The 22889-nt window shown below is 39.2% G+C and overlaps 2 protein-coding genes across 2 annotated transcripts; both read left to right on the top strand.

Annotated features, from left to right (window-relative positions):
• The first annotated feature begins 703 nt into the window (after nucleotides 1-703).
• On the top strand, nucleotides 704-4180 carry syt18b (synaptotagmin XVIIIb). The gene is made up of 5 exons (XM_062421537.1): nucleotides 704-848; nucleotides 978-2011; nucleotides 2640-2796; nucleotides 3672-3832; nucleotides 3986-4180. The coding sequence occupies exons 1-5, from the start codon at nucleotides 704-706 to the stop codon at nucleotides 4178-4180; spliced, it is 1692 nt and encodes a 563-aa protein (XP_062277521.1).
• A 12160-nt stretch (nucleotides 4181-16340) lies between these two features.
• edc3 (enhancer of mRNA decapping 3 homolog (S. cerevisiae)) lies at nucleotides 16341-22700 on the top strand. The gene is made up of 7 exons (XM_062420704.1): nucleotides 16341-16487; nucleotides 16760-16933; nucleotides 17027-17253; nucleotides 17347-17691; nucleotides 17782-17935; nucleotides 18787-19004; nucleotides 19560-22700. The coding sequence occupies exons 2-7, from the start codon at nucleotides 16770-16772 to the stop codon at nucleotides 19892-19894; spliced, it is 1443 nt and encodes a 480-aa protein (XP_062276688.1). The 5' UTR covers nucleotides 16341-16487; nucleotides 16760-16769; the 3' UTR covers nucleotides 19895-22700.
• Nucleotides 22701-22889: the final 189 nt, after the last annotated feature.

Genomic DNA, 22889 nt, shown 5'->3' with positions numbered 1-22889 from the left:
CTGAACTCTGCAGCAGACCCATGTGGCCCACAGTGGCTCTACTAATGGAGATGAGAGCTCATGGGTCAGGGGATGAGGGTGGGGGGGAAGGGTTGCAGGATTTACAGTTGGGATAGTTATTCTATAGTGACATTGCTGGAGTGGCATCTGGAACAGTGTGGAAGATGCTGCAGGCACAATGAGGGGTATTATGAGATGGATATCTCCGCCCACAGTCCCCGCCCGCCAGGGAGCAATAATACCAGTCAAATAACTCTTCAGATGAGAAAATCACTGTCCTGGGACAAGACTATAGGTATACTGTGTGCGGAGATTAATTTTCCATCTTTGAACAGGGAAAGACACTTAACTATAACTTATGAAAGAGGGAATCCTTTTTCTCACATCTGGGGACATCCATGAATGTACAGGATTTGTTTCTCATTTTGTTGGCCAGACCTGCAACCGTGATGCAAAATAGTCAGTATGTTTTGATGGGAGTTGATGCAGAAATGTTGGTGCTTTTGTGACTCCAGCACTCCAAAACCATGGCTCTGATGGATCCTCTGAAGCAGAAATACGTGTGGAGATATCTCCTGGATTTAATGGCAGAATGCATTTTCATCAGTCAAGTGAATTATCATTTTTATTAGGACCTCTGTGCCTCTGTGGATGATTTGCTGATATAGGCTTATACGGACACTTTGCACCTTTTTTTGACACCATGCCTTACCATGATGAAGAATACCCAGGCCAGCCCCTCTGGCAATCGGTGCTGCTCTTCTTCTGTAAGGGTATGATCGAGGGCATCATGGTCATACTCTTCTTCTGGCTTCTTGTGCAGGTCCTCTTCACCAAACAAGTGGAAGGTATGGTTTTATAGGTTCTATAATTTTAGGCAATTGTGGTAAAACAGTACATGTACTTTTATGTAATCAAGGGGTTGCATGGGGATAAATGATAAGTATTTTTTACATGTAATTCTATGTAATTGCTCTTATCGTTCTCTCCTATGTCTGTAGTTCACCTCCAAATTCTTCTTCTGGTCGGACTGATCGTTTTTTGCCTGTGTTTGGTCCTGGGATGTATACTGTGCTGTAGGACAAGTCAAATTTGTCAAGTAAAAGACAAAGAACCTGTGACATCACTGCCAGCTCCTGCTGAACCTGTGACCTTTGCCCAGAGCCCGCCTCCCTCAGCTGCGATGACAACGTCCAGGCAGCAATATGAGGAACTAGATGGAGATACACTGGAGTACCCCTCCACATTCTCCAGTCCTGCCCCGTCTGAGGGTGAATTTAGCTCCCAGCCATTCCCTAATCGAGCGCGTTCTGCCTCTGAGAGAAAAGAGCACAAGTCTTATTTTTCCCTGCGCCGTCTCAGCACACCGCCACTATCATCACCACTTTATAAACCCATAGATCCCAGCCATAGATCTCTGCCTTCATTTCCAAAACTGGGACTGTTGTCCAAAACATGTAAGGCTCTGCAGAGACGCTGCACTGTGACTGGGGATAGTATATCTTATAATGAACACAGCAGACTCACCAGCCCCAGTGCTGTCTCTCCTTCTATGCCTGAAGAACCAATCCCACTGGTTCCACTAAGCTACGGCTCCACCTGCAAACAGCGAATATCACCAAAACCCTGCCTCCATTTCACTATGGCCTTCTCTCCAGAGCAGCAAACCCTGACCATCACTTTCCTCAGCTTCACTGGGATATCCCACAGACTGGAGGATGTGTCTGTGCTGGGTAGCATGCCGCCTCTGTACCCCTTTCCCACACAGGCCTCTATCCAAAGCAGCCTCAGCCCTGAGCCCTACAGCCGGGTGCTGACTCTGAAGGTGAACTCTGTGGAGGAGCTCCAGAAGTGCACTCTCAGAGTAGCTGTATACACAAGGGAACTACCCAGCCAGAGAGGCACCACACTGGGTGAGCTGGAGGCCGAGTGTGGAGAAAGAGACTGGAAATCAGGCCGTGCATTTCATTTCATGAGAGAGCTTAACCCAGACAAATGGAGGCTAAAAAAGGTAGCGATCCATTGAATTAATATATGTGACTTTTAATGATTAAAGAGCCCCTCCAAACATATGAAAATACAGTGTCTGGAATATTTTCTTTTTTTTCTGCACAAAGATTTTAATGAAACAGTCCTCATTGAAAAAACAATGTTTTTAATTTAAAAAATTTGACTGCTGGACACAAGATATCTGTTATTGCACTGAAAAGTCCATTATCAGTGTTTGTTCCCTTTCAAGTCTCCACATCACACTTATGCAAGTTGCATATTTGACCACAATTGGCTCCAAACTAGTTGTGATGTCACAAATTATGCTCATAAGTAAACATATTCAACTTAAATATACGCTAAGCAAGTTGAATTGGGGCAGACTTTACATCGAGGTTTCCAATTGAATGATTTATTGAAATAAACAGGAGACAAAGAAATAGAGACAAATTAAGGCTTTTTGTTCAATTTCGTTTTTTACTGTGTTGCATATGGACACAAGGGCTTGATTTCTGTTGTCATTATCATTACAATGTTTTTCCCCTGATAATTTGTGTGATTTTACAATACAAAGCAAAAGCCTCTTGTTATATTTCCTCCTGATTGAAGTATCCCTCTCTGCTCTCTGAACTTTTGCCCTTTGACTGCAGAGTCTGATCTCCCAGGATCCACTGATCTGTAAGGGGCTTAGCTGTCCTCCACAGATCTTCATTTTACTTCAGTATCAGACTCTGGCCCATCAAATCAAAGTCACAGTCCTCAGAGCAGATAACCTCGACAGCCTCATTCAAACACCAGCTGCAGCAGGTAAAACCAGCATCTAATGACATCAATTTGATAAAAAAGTGTGTTTGTTTTAGGAATCCCTTAATGATATGGAGGCATTATGTAAGTGTGTAGAACTAACCTTTGCATTGTAGGGGCAGAGGTAAAATAATTCCCTATGTTTGCTTTTAATGTTTAGAGGATTAAATTAGGTTTTACAGGACTGCAATGCAGTGAGAGATCATCCCTTTTTTTAATGACATTGTGGTTTAATCCTTCACTATTCAAAATCCTCAGGAAAATGTTTCAATCTCCTCTGGATCTCTGCTCCGACAGATCTAATCTTTGTTTGCATTCGCCTGTCTACGCATTATTTTTATTGCCGACAAGCACATCCTGTGCACGGAGCCATTAGGTATTATGATATCTGTTTCATGCACAATATGTTACATAAACCTGACTTGGGGACATCATTTTAATTGTTTTGTATCAGATTCTGAAAGTACTTAGTAATGGATATTTAGACAGAGTAGATTAGACAGAATTAAATTACAATGGGGAGAGACAAAATCTTCTTCCTCTATTTTACTTACCCACATCCAATACTTTTCTTGTTTGATATAACTGCTGTGGGTGTTTTTTTATAAATAAGTAAAAGAATCACTGATTCAAAATTCAAAAAACATACGCTTGTCAAAGACTATGGGATTGGCAGCTACTAACGGAGAGAAAATGAAAGACTTAATCCAGACAACAAAAAAACAAGAACTATATTTGTAACCTGCCATAAACTGTAGTTTCTAATTTTGTTTATATGAAAACAATGAGAGAGCCACTGCTCTCCGGTGTCCAATTGAATTTCATTTTTCATGTTTGCAAGATTATCAGACTTTGAGGTTTTATGTAACTGTGTACAGATTACCAGGTGGTGATCAATCTGCACCATGAGGGGCTTGTGATCGGCAGCAGAGAAACTAAAGGTGGGGCATGTACTGTGTGGAACACCTCTTTCCTGTTTGACCTGCCTCCAGGAGACATCCATCAACTGCCCCTCACGTTGGAGTTCAAAATCATGCAAGTAAGACTGCTTTGGGAGCTTAAAATTACAGATTACAATTTAATTAAATTATTATTTGTTGAGTAAACTGATATGAGTAGCCTAATTTAATTGTATTGTACCTGTCTCGTGAACTAAAATGACACAACACCCATCTCCTTTTTTGTGTGACAGAATCAGCTGTTTTCAGAGGGAAAAGTTCTGGGTCGAGTCCTCATCGGTGCAGAGGCTGCAGATGCAGGACGAGCTCATTGGAGGGACATGTGTAGCCTGCAGGTGGAGCAGACACGCTGGCACACAGTTCAACCAGAACCTCTATACCAGAGCTCAGTCACAAACTGGGAAAACTATACTGTGACCAGTGGATGAGACGTACTGAACTGAACTCAATGGGTATCCAAAATGTGCTGACATACAGTAGGTCAACTTTTCCATCTAGTGCACACAGCTAATGACTACCTTTGTATGTCAAAATGGCTGCAGTTCTGATGAACTGATATCTGTGCAACAAAATATCTACAATGGCCTTATTTCTGTGTATCAACCTGTGAATTCTCTTGTAGAAAGTACAAATGATTAATTAGTGAGACTGAACAATGTGAGTACAAAGTTTGTAGGCTAAATTATTAATTTAAATGTTTCTTAATTCTGGAGAACCAGGCAAGTGAAAATATAACTGAAACACTTTCAACCTTCTCTGCCAGCAACCATGAGAATGTATTTAAACATCAACATTATAACAAAATGGTTAATATCCAGAAGTACCAGAGAGGTATTCTAGTATTTAGCCCCTCCCTGTAACTACAACATACTTTATTATTCATTCGATGTTTGAGTAGTTGTGTTATACACACAAATGTACTTTATATACCCTTATGCTAAGTTTAAAACTTATTTTTGGCTGTGGGATGTTCTGAATGTAAAAAATATGTGAGGAACATATCAGATCATATCAATAAAACACTTTTGCCTGAAATGGCTTCGTGACTTTTATTAACACACAAACATCAGTAAATATTTTCAAACTGTTGCTGTTATTTACTTTTCATCATTTTCTGTTAGACTGACTTACAAAAACATTAAGATAGATAGATAGATAGATAGATAGATAGATAGATAGATAGATAGATAGATAGATAGATAGATAGATAGATAGATAGATAGATAGATAGATAGATAGATAGATAGATAGATAAAAATAAACACAACAAAATTAAATTAAATTGTTCAATATAGTTTATAAGATAAAAACTTTAATATAAATGTACTTTATTGTTCCGAAATTGGGAAAAATTTAGTAAAAAAGCCCTACTCGATACTTGTCCATTTAAGCTAAAAGGCACAAAGCTGGCTGGTGCAGCATCCTGTCATGACCTGTCAGTGTGCAGACTTCTTTATAGCAGAAGCCTCAGCCTTCAGGCTCAGTCTTCATCCTCTCCTTCTTCATCAGTGCTACAGATATCTACAGGCTCAGCCAGGAATACTCCATCAGGATAAAGGGAAGGTGACCTCCGCTGCAGGTCAGTCTCATATGAAAAGTGGCTTGGCACACCAACATCAGAGGACTTGTCTGATTCTTTTTCGGCAGTAGCTGCAAAGTCCTGGATTGGCTGCATAACCCTCATAGCTGAATGATAAGAAGAAAAAGGGGGAAATAATTAGAACAAGATAAATATTTTAAAACATCAAACGTTTGGACACACCTTTTCATTCCTTTGAATGAGAAAGTATGCCAAAACATTTGACAAAATGTTTTTAGTAGTCTGCACACACCGAGGATGGAAAGCAAAAGTAGATAGGGAAGGCAAATAAATTCAAATCAGGGACTAATCCACTAAAAGAGATTATCCGTCTTAACAAAAATAGTTTTAAAAAAGTCCAGTTAGTCACGAAAATGTGGCATTTGTGGAGAAATCCCAGACAAAGATAAAGACATGAATCCCATACGTCTACCCAAAGGCTACAAACTGTAAACACAACAAACATTACAGCACACAGCTATACTACTGGTTACACTGACTCATACACAGCTTCACCTTGCAGCAGATTTTCATTTTTTGCCTTCAGATTGCTGATTTTTGCACTCATAGCTGACATCTGGCAGAGGGGAAAAATGGTTTCAGATCTCTCAGTTCAGTTTCCTTGCGTATATTTGTGTCCATTTTCACTTTTATACATTTTATTAGCAGCCATAGAAGAAGTGTAAAAGAGTACAAAAGGGTTTGATTTTAAAGTGTAACTTTCTGTTTAACAGACCTTGACCTTGTCTGTCTTTGAAATTTATTTGATTGTTTTAGAGTAATTTCAAATGTATTGGTGCTTCATGCATCTCAGAATTTGTAATGACTTTGAAACAGACTTTTTCATACATGTCACTAAGTGTTATCACATCATGGCAACCACAGGTCTTCACTTTAAGACAACAGCATACTGTAACTCTTTCCTATCCTCTTGCGGTTGAGTCAGATGTGTTCCAGCCGAGCGGTTCACTCCTCAGCTTCAAATCCGATTATTTTCAGAGTAGAAAGAGTCATATGTGAGATTATAGCTGAACTACAGAGAATGTGAAAAGTGTCCATGCAGCAAGTCCGACCTTGCACCCCATTTACTGCATGTTCTTTGATTAAAGCAGAAACAGGGATTAGTGCTGTCTGCCCATATGTGCATGTGTGTATGTAATGAATGAATGTGGCACAAGCTCTTTTAATGCCTTGATATAATCTCTGTGCCATGATCATACACATTAATGATATTAATTTGCACATTTTGCAGTCAGACAAACATAGATGATCTTTTGAGTGGTGCGGTGGCTGGACGCTTTATGTTGATGTTGTAGTCATTTTAGCTGCAGCTGTAATGAATGTGCTGGTAGAGGTTTGATGTTTGGAGGTTCAACAGGATATATCAACAGATTAGACACATGCATGTATAGACTGTCTCTTAGGGCTGGCTGTTTACAACCTGGAGCATCTGGCTGTGGATGTTTGTCTCAGCTTGCGCCTCTTCCTCTGGCCCTCCCTCCTCACTTCCTGGCCAGTCATCGCTCTCTTCATCCTCTTCAAACACTGGCATCAAACCTGAGCCCTGATGCCAGCTCCTCCTCTCCACTGCACTCTGAATGAAAAATATGCAGCTATTAGTATCATCCAATTTTATAGCTGTCACTATTTGGTCGTAACAATTCTCATAATCATTTCACTTTTCTAACCTTGATATTATTAGATGTTGGAGTCCAGTCTTGGTATGACCCGGCTCCAGTCAGAGCAGCCTTTCCAGTGTCCTTTGCCTCTCGCTCCTTAAAGAGACTCTTAAGCTAACAATTGAATGATATTTGTGGTAAGATAAAGAATTTCCTTTATGGCACTTGTGTGTTGTGATTTAAAAATGATTTGAAACTAGCTGAAATAATGCTTTTACCTGCTCAGTGACCATCTTCCTCTGTTGGTCAACCTCTTCATTAACTGGACAGACAGTTTTATTATTCCTACCGTCAACAGATGAGGGTTCGTCTTTAACCTGTGGACAAGAAGTCTGTCTGTTATTATATCCACCACCATAGGAGGCCATCTTTAGAAGTGTCCTTTTTATGAACTTTACCGGGTAAAGCTGCCTTAGTGTTTGAAGTTTCTGGACTGCCAGCATTTTCTCCTGCTCCAGCTGGCTTGTCTTCCTCTTGCTCTCTAAGACCATATGGAGGAAGGGGTTTCAGAGCTGAGCCAGTGAGTAAAATCAACACATTATCTAGTAGCTAATTTAAAAACAGGTTTGTACCTTCTAGCTGGGCCTTCAGTGTGTCTTCATCTTGATTGTCTTTAGAGGCCTTTTTCATCAGCTATCGTGACAAAAAAAAGAGGATAGAAAGAGACGAGACTGATTAACACCCCTGCTGAAGATGATGTAACTGCACCTCAAGCTCCAGAACAGAAGTATTGATTTGGCCCTCAGTTTTTTCAGTCTCTCTCAGCTTTTCTATACTCTTCAGAGCGTCTTCCCTACAAATGAAACCTGACACATCCTCCTAATCTTAAAACAATCAGACAGTTATATGACAAAATTATCACATTTCCATCAGTTCCCTCTCTCTATCTGCCAGTTTCAGCTTCAGCCTTTAAGCTTCACTGCTTTGTAGACAAATCTGTTTATCATGTAATATATTTCTAGCCTATATTTACTTGGATTTACTCTTTATGTGACCACATAAAAGTACAAGTAAACATGTATAAATCCATTGTTAAATGCTTTAGTTTCCTTTACTCTAAGCTGTTTTCAACAAAATGTGGTAAATTTAAGCTCAGGGGAGGAGCAACATAGAACAATTTGTTACCTGAGAGCTTTTGTTTTGACTACTGTGGGAGATTGATGCTGGGTCCCATAATAAAGAGGATTCAGTCTGTGATGGCATGTTAAGGCTAAAACAATAGAGAGCCAGATGAAGAGATAGATCACAGAATTTAATTTTGAGCATTTGCTAACAGTGCATGTTGAAAATCTCATCAAAATCCACCCACTCTGTCACTGTGTCCTTGTCCTGAGATTGCACAGCTTCACACCCTGAAAATACAAAGTCACAGCAGTTATGCCCCCCTGTGTTTAAGTTAGACAAATTGTCTCGTGACGGATGCCTGCTGTACATGGTTGGTAATCTTGTTAAATAGTTAACAGCATCCGATTACTGAAGAAGTGCATTCACCTTTACCTTTATGCTTACATCTCTGAAGCAGCGCCTGACTCCTGCTCCTTTCCAACTCCAGCTCCTGTTTGCATGCATCAAGCTCAATCCTTAGCAGCAAGTCAGATTCAATCTGTTTTTAAAAAGCATATAATTAAACAACCCATATTTATCTACTAGAGTACCATTCAAAATCTTTTACACACTTTCTCATTCAAGTGAATGGGAAGGTGTGTCCAATAATGGCAAACTGTGCTTAAGAAGCTTTTTCTCTGAGCAGGAAAATGTGTTTTATCAGAAAAAAATGTGGGTGATTTAGGCAGCAATCAATTTGCTTTGTTTGTATTTGGTGATTTGCAATATACTGTATCTCTGTAATTTTTTTCTACCTCAGTTGTCATTTGTTTTCCACTTTGAGCTGAAATTAATACATTAAGATGCAGATGAATTCATAGCTGTAAAGACAGCCTTACATTATTTCTGGAGTTGTTCTTCTGGTGCTCTTCTAACTTCTCCTGTGTGGACTGCAAGGTCAAACCCACTTTTTGCCATTTCTCACTCCAGTTTGAGGTCACAGCTCTCAGCTCCTCAATTTTTTGGACTCTCACTGCATCTTGTCTCTGATATTTGTCCTCCTGCTGGCGAAGCTTCTCCTCCTTCTCGTGGATCCCAGCCTCCAAAGTCAGACAACTATCCTGCAGTTTCTGTTTTTCTAATTCTAAAGCTTCCAATGATTCCCTGAAAAATTAATGCACGATTTCAGCATAAAGAGGATGATTCTGTTTGTCTGCAGAAGGATCATCTAAAAATATATAAAATAGTGCTTGTTCGCTGTCTCACCCAAACTGATGGCACCTTTCCTTCATCTCTGTTAGTTCCTTGTTCTCATCATTAATTTTGATAAGAAGCTCCTCTTTTTCTCTGACCAGCTGGGAGCATTCTGCCTCCAGATCTATGATCTGTTTTGTGTTTGTGACTTTTTCCGATGTTAGCTCCTGTAGCTGGGACTGTGATGCCTCCAGTCTCCGTTTGACCATTTCAAGCTCACGTGTAAGCTCTTCAATTACCTGGTGTAAAGACACAACAAGAATAAATTAATAAAGAATTAAGAGTGACAAAACTCCACTTAAACAACCCCCACTTAAAGATTTAACCTCTCTGAGAGCTTTTGTTTTTTCCTTCTTCAGGACAGTTTCCCGTTTGCTGTCGTGAGAATCGGCCTGATGATCGTGGAGCTCACGACTCTCTGAGCCCTGTTGGATCTTTTCCAGCTGCAGCTCTTGCTGATGGGCCATCTGCTGGAGATCTGCTTTCTCCTATAGGAAATACATGCAAAATAACCTTACCACAATTCTAAAGTATTAGATTTTGATGTTAGGAATCTCAGTCATTGTAGATTGAATGAATTAAGATATACCTGGGTCAAATGATCTTTGTCAGACAGAGCTGCTGATAAATTGGCCTTCAGTTCTTTTATATTTTCCTCCAGCTTCAGCACTTGAGTGGACAAGATGGCTTTTTCCTGAGCAGAATTAGAAAGCAAATTTCTTAGTGAAAATATGGGGTTTCCTTTAGTCAAAATATACCACATAGCATGAATTAATGTTGAATAGAAACAGGTAACTGACCAGACATGCTTGGCTGATCTTGTTGTTGGCTTCACTCAGCTGATCTTGCACTTCAGAGTGGTTCTGCACTGTGTGGTTAATGCTCTGAATCATCTCCTCTATTTGATTCAACAGTGTCCTCTGTGCCTAGAGGGGCACAATGTGCAAATATGGCACAACATTTTTTTTTTTAAGTTCTGCGCAACAGTCTGCTGTAGTTGTAGGTTTGTAATTTCAGCTTTTAAACTGACCTCTGTAGAAGTCTGGAGTTTCTGGAGTGCATTGTCTCGCTCTTCCTCTTGTGTCTTTGCTCTTGCTTCAGATTCTCTCAGAGCTGCTCTTAGTTTGGACAGCTCTGTGTCAACTGTCTGTGTCTCCTAATTTAAAGCCATGCGCAAAAGCAATAAGTGGCAACAATATACAGAGTAACTCATTATTTAGAGCACAAATTTACCCTAATAAAGCCTAAAGCTTACACACCTGTCTGTTTAAGTCCTCTATATTCATTGGTAAAGCTCTACTCAGCGTGTCAGAAGTTTTTTCAGGAGAAACAGACTGAACGTGGCTGCCTCTGTTCAAAGTGGACTTCATCTGCAGCAGGTCCTTTTCCAGCTTTTGGACCCTTGAGAGTGAACTTCACATAAGATATTCTGTCATTTCTATGTCGTTCAGTTTTTCTTTTACATGTCTTTTGCTGCACTTACTTTTCATGGAGCTCTCTACGCTGCCAACTCTTTTCAAATTGGGATAATTCAGCTGCCTCCCTCTCCTGCTTAAGAGCACCCTTTACCTCTGTTTGCTTCTGTAACACATCAGTGCAGGTTTAGAGAAGGCTGTGTGCCACTAAAGCACAACACTGTTCAATCTTTATCCCTTGAAAACAACCCAAATATCCAGAGGCAAAAAGAGAGGAACAAATGCAAAAAAATGTAGATCATATACTTTGTTTCTATTGACATTTAAACCTTTTAACTCTCCCTCACCTTGTGTGTCATGTCAAGCATCTGTGCAGTACTTATGTTATAGTTCAACTGTGCGTCTCTTGACTTCAGCAGGTCAAGCTGGGTGTCCAGACGCTCAAAAGCATCCCGCATCCATTCCACCAGCTCTGGTTGCCTAAAGCTACTTTCAACTCGGGCAGCCCGCAATCCAGTCCCCCCAAAAGATCGTGGAGCACCCTCAGGTGCCAGATAGGACAGAGACTGCCATCTCCTCATACCTGGGTCATTCTGTCTGAAGCCACTAGTGCTGCCAGATGTGCTAAAACACAACCAGACAACATTTATTAAAACCAACTATATCAACGTGTCTCTGTGATGTTTAAAAACGGTATCATTCTGCCCTCACCTTGAGTTGACTTTGGACAGAAACCCTGACCCAGAGACAGTTTCCATCCCACACCATCCTGAGGACTAAGAATGAAAACCACATTTTTAAAGTAACTACACTTTGTTCTGACTGTTCTACCACCAAAAAAATATAACTGAGTCCTACCTGGGCCTTGAAGCGAGATTTGGTATCCCACATATCGAGATCCGTGAGAGAGAATGGACTTGAACTTCTGTACATGGGTCTTAACATCTTAGAGTGTCTTCCTGAATCTGAGCCATCACATCCCTTTGTAAGGGAGAGGCTGCACTCCTCGTCTATCCACGTCTGCCCAAGTGACAGGGATAGATTTTCACACAAAGGTGACAGCTTGAGGCATGGGACTATTCTTAGATCATGTGTCTTGATTTTTCCACTGCTTGCTTGATGGTCAACAACAAGTTGAAGCACTACATGGTTATTTCAGTGTTTACAATCTACAAATGTGCTGATTTTATTCCATGTGTGTTTATATAATTCACACAATTTCCCCTACATGAATACAAGTATGTGTGGGTGAAATGTATCATGGCAAGAGCTAAGAAAAGAAACACAACACATGCTAAGAATGACATTGTTGAGTCTGCACTGAATGACACTTTCTATTACAGTACCTTGCTGCAGAAATGGTCTCCTGTCCACAGAAAACGTTCACTTGTTCTTTCTCGTATGCCTCAAAGCTTTGATTGCATGCTTTTCGGTGTACAGCCCTTGAGCTTAGTATCCATGGGTAACCATTATACACAAGACGTAGGTAGGTGTGTCACAGTTCATAGTCTCCACATGATCTCACTCAGTCTGCTGACTGCCTGTTTGTTGACATGAGTTTTTAAGAATATCTCCCGAACAATAATCAGAATACAGACAGTCCCACTCAATTTATTATGATTGCCTTTTGGGACAGGGAGATATTATGTTCTTATAAAGGTGTGTTTAGGAATTTATCTTAGTATCAGACGTAGTTAGTCATATGATCAGTTGTGAGATAATATCATGGTTATAGAAGAATGCTAATACTGTGCAGCTACGTGTGAAATACTGCATGCTTCTGACTAAATCCAAAGTTGTTTCTTTGCATAAGCCTGCCAGATCATTATTCAGAAGAAGTGCTCTCTTTCAAATATATTCCACTTCCCAATTGATGCTCATAATTGCCATAAAGTAAGCATTACACTGGAATAAACTTTATAAGCCAAGTATGTTTATGCACACAAGGTATTTGACTCTGGTTTAGTGGCTCTCAATGTAATCACACACAACAATCTTAAGAATGATACACAAGGAATGTAAGCATGTGAAACTGTTTCTGTGAACTGTAAACAGGATACAATCAATGCAAAGAGTAAAGAGTGTAACAAGTAATTAGATACATATTGAATGGCAGTGTTGGGGAGAGTTAAACTACATGTAGTTGAACTACATAGCTTTACTACAATTTGCTGTAACTTGCTGGTAGTTAAACTACATTCATATTTTGTGCTGCGTCAAGTATTTCAACTACTTTTTGGGTCATTTTTGTAGTTTAACTACTCAATTTACAAACTACAATTTTGGCCAACATCATGAAATATTTTTTATTAAAAAATATATAATATATATATATACATTATATACATTTTATTTTACCATTATTGTGTTCCAGAACTCTCTTTGAAAAAAGGCATGAATCATGTCATGACATGCCAACATTGTTGTTAAAGACACACACCGATCTAGAATATGTCTACCTCTTTGTATTTTTTATTACATTTTGTTGACTGATTTACATTTCTGATTTACAAGTGGGTATTGGGGTAGGATTTTCATTTTCTCTTTATATTACCCAACATGTCTATAGATTACCCAACATGTCTATGGTGAACCTACAGTATGTTGACCAAAAATATCAGCTTTTTTTCTTTGAGTTGAGAGGCATATTTCTGCTGGCATGTGAATTTTTTGTAGGCTATTATATTTTGTTTCATATACATCACACGTTGATTTATTTAACGCTGAGTTAAATGAGTATAATGAGTATAAGTAGTTGCTGAAGCTACTTTTTATTTAGCTTTAGTTTTACAAACTACATTTCTCCAGGGGTATATATGTAGTTTGTTCAAACTACTGCCAGGCTGAACTACATGTAGTTTTACAAGCTACGCTTGCAAAGTAGCTTCCCCAACACTGTTGAATGGTATACTGTACATACAGTAGGTGGTAATGTACAGTATATACAGCTTGTTCAAATATACAGTAATGAATTAAATGTATTGCACATTTTGTGCTTTAGAAAGTGGGGATTGTAGTCAGTGGTATAATGTAACTAAGTGTATACACTCAACCTCTGTACTTATTTCCATGTAATGCTACTTTGTATTTCACCTCCACTACATTTCAGAGAAAAACATTTTTATTCTTTACTCCACTACATTTATTTGCCACTTATAGTTATGAGTTACTCCTCAGATAACGATTTTGCATCAAATAATACATTTCAATATCCTGTTATTCTGTTAATGTGTTATACACTTTGAGCTACATTATTGTGTGATAGGATACATTGGCACTTTTGGCCTTGGGGCAATTGTAGCATTGGCACTTGGTAAGTATTTAGATGATTTCAGATTTCAGATTTGATTGTCAGACTGGTTATGTGAACTAGGGAGTCAAAGGCAATGCACAGGTTGACACACATTATAATCTGCCCAAGATAGGACACACTGTGAGGGCCTTCTTCAGATAAAGGTGTCTGATTATAACGGCCAAAAAACAACCTCTGACCTCTAGGCCCACTACTGATGATGGGTCCCATAATACAATTAGAGTAACTAAACAGGTCTTAACATTAGCGATAAATCTAGGGATCCCAGGATAAGAACTTAGACACGTCTAAGTAAACGTCTTGTAAATAAAAGTTACACAAAAGAAAATTGAAATTAGTTATTAAAAGACACAAACAAATAAGAATTATTTAGAATATGTCAAGTGTTCAATAGGGAGGAGTATTAGAATCTGTTCTGAGGTAAGTATTAGGGTGGATCTGAGGGTAGATTAAAGTGTTCAAAGCATCAAGGTAAGTAAAACATGGGAAGTCATTTCTGAAACAGTAAATAGTAAGTATAAAGGTAATAGGTAAGTTATAGGACTAGTGTTGAAGTAAGTAAAAAAGGATTAAGGTAGATCTGAAAGTAAGTATTAAGGATTTGTTGTAAATATTAAGGTAATTATTGGCTACGTATTAAGATGAGAAATAAGATAATTAAGTTGATAAGTACATATTTCAGATTGGATTGTCAGTTTGGTCATGTGTAGTGCACCATGGGATCAAGGTCCTGCCGCCCTGGACCACCACGCCCCACGTACTGTTCCTAGAGTCAGAACCGGGGGGGGGGCTTACTTACCACCTGACCTGACCTGTCAGGTCTGAAGTTCCTGGTCTCACTGCTCCTTCTTGCTATATTGAGGGATCCTATGCCAGGCTTAACCCAGGTAACCCAACCCGGAAGCCACCAGGACCAGCCACGACAGAACGCTTAAGGGATCAGGGACAAATATACACTGCCTCCCTGTCCCCCAGGAAACCCTGATGTCTCCCTCAGGAATAACCAGGACCAGCCACGTCAGAGCGGTGCCTTCCCAGCTACCCCAAGGAGAGGAAGGACTGGGGCCAGCTGTGATCAAGCACTGCCTCCCTGGTCCCCCAAGACATCCTCAGCATCTGGCTTTTTAAGGCATTCTCCTGTGTCTCATACACTGCATGACCCCAGGAAATGCAAAAACATAAATGAATAAATGCAATTTAATTAAAAGAAAATCTATATCCTGTGTCCCATACACCACACATCCCCAGGAATTGCCATTATACTCACCATAAAGCCTTCATGGCCCGGTCTCAGTGCATTGGCGGATTGGTCTTAGGGGAGTCTATTGGGCTGCATACTCTTCCTCCTCCTCCTATTCCTCTTTTTTCTAAAAAGTGAAGTAGAAGAAGAGCAGAGAAGAGCAGAAAGAATATATATACATAAATATATATACACACACACAGTTAAATTGTTAATGTTTATGTACTCACATGTGGCACAGGAGAAAATGACTCCTGGAGGCTGCTCTTCATTCATACACAGTGTAGACACAAAGAAAAAAAGAGATCTAATGAATAAATCACGGATCACTCAAAATTGGAGTCAGTTAAAGAAGGGGAAGAATCAGACAGGGTTAATTACCAAAGAACACAATGCACAATTATTAACATTATTAGGAAAGGATGTAACAACACTTGGATTGCCATTGAAGATGTAAGCATTGATGTAAATAAGTTAGCCCCAAGAAATCATAAACATATTTTGAAGGAGATTGGGTTCCCTGATACACCTTAGTTGGTGCATCTATCTCTGTAGAATATGGCGGAAATCATTCTTTGGGCCCTTCATTCAGTCAATTGTTTGATAAAATTAAAATCCCATTTTTGTTCAGGTTAAGAGCAACCATAGGATATCATTTGGAGACATGAATACTATTATTAAGCTCTCCAAATTATTTAAAATGAGCTCATACTAATATTACGTTATGTATAATGTATTTGTTGCAAATGCAAACAATATACCATAATAATGTAACAAAAGAAGCCAGTCTGCATAATGAGTACTTTTATTTTTTATACTTAAAGTATATTTTTCTGTACTTTTACTTAAGTAACACTTTTTTACTTGTTTTGGCATACTTTTAGACTACAGTATTTCTACTTTTACTTTAGTAAATGATCTGAATATTTCTTCTAACACTGATAATAGTGTTAATATCTTGTGACTCAGGTTAAGAAACAGAAACATACAAAACAAAAAAAGAGAAGCTCATGAATGTGGGAATCGGTTTGTCACGTGTCACAATACATCTAAACTCTTATTTTGAAATATGCGTTACACCGGAAGCCGGATATTGTCACCCAGAAGCTAACAGCAGCCGCGGCTTTAGACCATTCACGAAGCTAAGAAAGCTAAGAAGATAGCACTTTAAAGGTTCTTGAAAACATTGTTCTCGTATTCATCCCGGAAAGGTACAACACTTAAACAATAGCTGTGTATTTAAATGCAGTCGGTACTTCTTAAATTAACGTAAGATTTAAACTTATCTAGATAACAGGCCGGGGCTAACGCTAGTCAGTTAGCATAAGCGTGCTAACATCAAGTGGTTAATATTTCTAATGTCGTGCTGTTGAAAAGTAAGCAGTTCGTTTAGTTTAAAGTCAGTGGATGGTTGAAACTGTAACTGTAACGTAACATATCACCAGTGTATTATCTAACACTTTACAAATGTTTGTCTTTGAAGTTGTGCAGACATGGCTGCGGATTGGTTGGGTAGTTTGGTGTCAATTAACTGTGGACCAACACTGGGCGTCTATCAGGGAGAGGTGTCATCTGTGGACCAGTGCAGCCAAACCATATCTCTCAGACAGCCTTTCCATAATGGAGTCAAGTGCCCTGTTCCCGAGGTCACATTCAGGTAAAACTCTGACAAATGTTTAACCGCCTGGCTGTTATTTTTGTGTCATATTTTATTGTTACTAAAGATGAATTTAACTCTACTTTGCTGCAGTGCCATTGACATAAAGGAACTAAAGATTTTAGATATCAGTAATGGCAACGCGAGGAACAACTTTTCAGCATCGACAAAGGTAAACAGCAATCCAGTTGCAGTCCCAAAGGGCGACCCCAGGTCCTTGGACAAAGTAAACTCCCCTCAGCACTGCTCCAAAAGTTACGGAGACCGGCACCTGGATATTCCCGGTCAGCCTAAAGGATTTCGTCGAAGACATAACTCATGTAAGTTGAATTTATTAAAAATCTGCAAAGATATATTGTTTTCTCTGACTGTTGTGGAGTAGAAATTAAATTTTTTTGTAACTTTCCCATCAGGGTCATCTAGTAGTCGAGGGGCAAACCAAGCCACACCAAAAAAGAATGGGGTGAAGAACGGTGGCAGCCAGAGGCAGCAGAGAGACGATGAATGTTTTGGGGATGCTATCGATGACGGCCTTGATACAGACTTTGATTTTGAAGGAAACTTGGCTCTTTTCGACAAAGCAGCAGTTTTCTCAGAGATTGACACATCAGAACGCCGCAACGGTGCCAGATCACGTGGGACTCCACAAGAGCAGCCGCCTTCACGGTACCGTCATGATGAAAACATCCTGGAGGCCAAACCGATAGTGTACAGACAGATCACTGTGCCGCAGCCAGGGGCCAAAGAGTACTGCACTGGTACGTGTTGTTTAACAAATAAAGAAGTAGTAATGAGGACAAGTGAATAGATGTAAACTATAATAAACATATTTGCTCTTTTCCATACAGACTCTGGACTTGTTGTGCCCAGTATATCCTATGAACTACACAAGCGGCTGTTGTCAGCTGCGGAGCGTTACGGCCTTTCATTGGAGCGGAGACTTGAGATGACAGGAGTGTGTGCCAGTCAGATGGCACTAACATTGCTGGGTGGACCCAACAGGTAAGCACATAGGGGTATAGGCTGTTCAAATGTCTAACATTAAATAACTAAAACACCTGAAACAAGATTAATCTGACTAAAATGCCAAACACTCATTGTTTTCAGCTTCCTTATTGTGATGATATATATTTGGATTTTAGGCCACAAAAACAACGACCGCACCCTGAGCTTTAGGAAATTGTAAAGGACATATTAAATATTTTATAAACCAAAAGATTGATTGATTCATCACAAAAAATATTTGCTAGATCAATCGATAATAAAAATAATCGTTAGCTTCAGCCCTCTTGTCCAGCATATATTTTCTAATTTGCTGAAATAATAAAGTTAAAGTTTTACCACGGATAACTTTAACTGGCCATTACGGTTCACATTTTTCATACAAATTAGTTACTTACCTCTTGACGGTTAACTGATATTACCTAGGTATATCATTAAAAGACACAAAATTCAAAATGTTATGTAATTTTGATTCAGTTTGCTCACAGGGAGTGTTTATGGTGGCAAACAAGGTCAATGTTTGAGCAGAGGTAAATACAAAAGGCTTCAATATCAGAGACGTCCTTCTCTAAAATCTATTACATAACAAGTCTGTCTGCTGGTTTGCGGAGCCCAAACAGAGATTAAGGAACTTTTCATAATGCTGAGCTCAGTTTGTAAAATATATTTTATAGTTCTATTGTTGTTACATATTTCATCTATTAATTCATTTATTTAACAATGAACACTTTGGATCTCAATACTAGTGAGCCTCATTGTTTGCCAAATATGAATTTATTCTTGGAGAAAATTCAATTCAGAAAAGAAAAACAAGGTGTATCATCTCATTTTCTTTGTCATGTTGCTTCTAGATTCACTCCAAAAAATTTACACCAGCGTCCCACAGTGGCACTATTGTGTGGCCCGCATGTTCAGGGGGCTCAGGGCATCAGCTGTGGTCGCCACCTGGCCAATCATGAAGTGGAGGTCATCCTGTTTCTGCCCAATTTTGTCAAGATGCTCGACTCAGTCACCAGTGAGCTCACACTCTTTAACAAGACTGGGGGCAAACAGGTGTCAAGTATCAAAGGTGGGCATGTTTTGTGTCTTTATTTTTTTAAATTTAGGCTGTGATCAGGACTTAAAGCGATGGTTCAGCGTAATTTCGATTTAGCATCATATACGGTGACGTCTATCTAACCACCCGCTCCGCTTTTTTTTTCATTTTGTCGCAAACTGGTGGAGTTGGAGCCATCAGCCGAATGGCTTAGTGCAGGGGCTTGTAAATTACCCCACTAATAATGCCTGGATTGTTATCAAACTTCTACAGTAGTACAAATGGGGTCTTTACTCATAAATCGATGCATTGGAAAGTTTCTAAGTATACCAGGAGTTTATTAAAATAACACTTACCTGATGGCTTTTACTCTGCTGCTACTGCTAAAGCTGTAAACATGGTTGAAATCCCCGCACAGCACATCTAGAAGCGGAGCGGGTGGTTAGATAGACGTCATGGTGTATATGACACTAGGTCGAAATTACGCCGAACCATCGCTTTAACAGTTTCTGAATTTGGAAATGTTTGCATTCAAGGTGATCAGAAAGTAGTTTGAGATGGTGTATTTTTTTCTTTCTGACTCCACAGACCTTCCAAACACTCCAGTAGACCTAATCATTAACTGCCTTGACTGCCATGAGAACACATTCCTGATGGATCAGCCTTGGTACCGCGCAGCTGCAGACTGGGCGAACAAGAACCGAGCACCAGTGCTCAGCATAGACCCTCCTGTTGTCGGACAGGGGCAGGCAGTGGAGGCCAAGTGGTCCCTCTCTCTTTGCCTCCCTCTTCCCCTGGCAGAGGGGGCAGGCAGGGTTTACCTGTGTGACATAGGTATCCCTCGCCAGGTTTTCCAGGAATTGGGAATCAAGTACCTTTCTCCTTTTGGGTGCAAATTTGTCATCCCCTTGCATTCTCCATGATGGGACTAATGGTCAATGTGACAGATTTGATCTTTCACCATCCTTGACCATTTGGGTTTCGGCGCCTTATATTTGAGAGTTTCAACTGTTTTACAGTTTATCCATTAAGTTTCTAATTCATCAACATGAGAATGTGACTTTTCCCTCATACTGAAGGACCATTGTTTGGTACATTTTGTTTTACAAGGACTAAGTGCATATGGATGGGTTAGGATAGGAAAAGATTTAAAATCTAGATTTTTAGTGAAAAAACTAATACCAAGACCATTAGAGGCTTGAGGGGAGTAATTATGTAGATACCAATGTGTTCACATGATATTACGGGATATTTAGAAGATATGTTATTCAAAAATACATCTGAAATATTAGGTCCAAATTCAATAGGACAATCTCTATTTTTTGAATGTCACTGTAATCTAACCTCAATCCAAAGCCATCTGGTGAATAAACAGACCCACCATATAATACATGCAGATATATTGTTATTACATTAAGCTGGATGAGACAACAAAAATCCAACTTGCATAGTTATTATTGCTAATGGCCTTGCTTGTCGCATGCCATTCATTGCAGCACTCAGTTACTGTTGTCTGATGTTTTGTTAGGATAGCTTTCATATTTTGAAATTGTAATACCGTCAGGAGTAATTCAGTCTTCAGCAGATGCAGAATATGTGTCGTTTATATTAATAATGCTGGGTTTTAAGACTAGACCAGTGTTGACTGGGGCAGCTACTGGAGAGAATCCAGATATCGCCAGTTTTGTTTGTTCTTGGTTAATTAGGCCGTGATGATAAGGGCTCTGATAAGATGACACAGCATGTGGAACCTCTCATCTTGCCTTGTTAAGTGATGATATGAGGAAAAAAAACAACTTAATTTTGGTTTAGTTGTGTCAGTTAAAGGACCATACCAGTTTGCCTGCAAGTGTCAGTACTTAAACTAGAGATCATTTATATTTAACGTTTGTGCTGATAATTTTTATTGCAGGCCATACAGTTAAAACTTTTATGTACTTTGCTACAAATCCGTCGCGATTCGTGTCCATTTATTGCTGAGCTGTATAAAAATTAATTAGCAGACGCTAAAACTTGGCCGTATTGTATAATCATGCACAGTTAACATTAAGTATCTCTTTTTGCTAATGTTGCATTATTGTTGCTTGATAATATAGATTAAGCACAGATTGACTTCAAATGTCTGCACCTCATTACACTGACGAGCATTAACGCACACTTGATTGATTACGCAGCTCAAGCTGCTTTGCAAAAGATTTATTTTTTTAAATATCGTACGATAATGAATAGAAACCAGTGAATGCTTGGAAATGTCAACAGATATATTCGACTGTCTGGAAGCTGAATGGTCTTCAAAGTAGTTAAAGTAGTTTTGTTGTAACATGAAAGCGATTAATAATAAATGTGCTAACACATGCAAAACCACCGAATTGCCCTTTAAGTTTCAAACAAAGTGATTTAATTTTACTTGCCGGTTCAAAATCTCCACAGTTAGTCGGCTGACAAAATGTGTAGCGTTTTCTAAAGGATAAATGACGTATATGTGGAGTATAAATGCATTCTGAGTGAATCTTAACTCATAAAAAAAGATCCAAGATGCAACTTCCTATTTGAACCAATTAGATTGGATCTTTTTGAGGGAAAATTGTTAAAAAAGAAGTTGCTTTTCAGTTTCCACTTCTTGATTTATGGAGTATGCCTGTTGATGAATTTGACCATTACCTGGTATTGACTATGATTGCAGAGCATACTGTGAAAGATGTCCAAGAACTACGAGAAGAGCTCATTGTTTTGTGCTGCTTTTTGAGGCCTTGAGTGGTTTATTGAGGCTCTACTGCCAGATCTTTTTGACAACGAAGGTTAAACTCTTTGTTGGTTCTTTAACCACATGCAGAGTTTTATATCTGTCCAGAATTGAGACGGTCATGTTTATAGACCTTTTATTATTGGACATACGTCTTGTGCACATCAACATTTCCTTAATACAGAGTTGAATCTTGTGTTATTAAGGTTATTACAACTCATAAAAGGCTGAATTTATGCAGTCTGTACATGTACAAGTTAGAAATCAAGTGATGTTTGTGATATGTTGCTTGGTGTGGGGTTATTTTCCACACATGAACTTGTTAAGTGTAATATCTCAGGAGGATTAAAAATAGTCACGTTATATTTGTTGTGCTTTCTCGGTGCACACTTTTATAGTCTGTACAGAGTTCAAGCCTTCATTCTGTGAAAATGACTTTCATGCACGGAGGTTTTGTCCTTTTTCCAACATTCCTCTGGCCTGATGTGTTATGTCACATCTGTCGAGACAAGTCTGGCTCGGAAACACCAGCCAGTGTTACTGAATGTTAACAGAGGGAGGTTTTTTTGTGTTGTCTTTGGCCGCCAGGGGGCCATGAAACCACACTGTCAGCAGCTCTTCCTTATTCTGCTGTAATGGCAGCTTTATGTACTTAAATACTATTTCCTTATGGTGTTATTTCTCTATAAATGTGAACAGTCAAAAAGCATGAGGTGATGAACGCAAACCTGCTGTAAACCTAAAACATTTTAAAGCAGGTTGATCAAATTAGTTTACATGTTTTAAACTTTCACATCTGCTATTTTTGTGGGGTCCAGGCGGGACCAGTTTGCACTTCAGCAAAAACCACATTTAATAGCTAGAGGCAAGTTTTATCTACACAGGAATACAGTTTCTTTTTGGGATCAAAGTTCACTGTCAAAGTGCAAAATACTGTGCAGTCTTCATCTGTTATGTAAGCAGATTGCATTAATAAAAAAACGAACTTCCACCAATTTTTTCTGTGTTTGTGTTTGTTTGTTGAACTTTTGTTAACTTTTACTTCATTGATGATCAGATTCTTTCACAAATTTCACTGAGATGGATCCAGCCTATTTTTAGTGTTCAGACTAGTTTATCATTAACGCGCATGTGCAGTGCAAAATCAAGGTGGGGCAAAAAAAAACTTGAATGTT

This window comes from Scomber scombrus, chromosome 6 (assembly GCF_963691925.1).
Source record: "Scomber scombrus chromosome 6, fScoSco1.1, whole genome shotgun sequence".
NCBI classification, from domain to species: domain Eukaryota; kingdom Metazoa; phylum Chordata; class Actinopteri; order Scombriformes; family Scombridae; genus Scomber; species Scomber scombrus.
This window is presented reverse-complemented; position numbering and strand designations above follow the sequence as displayed.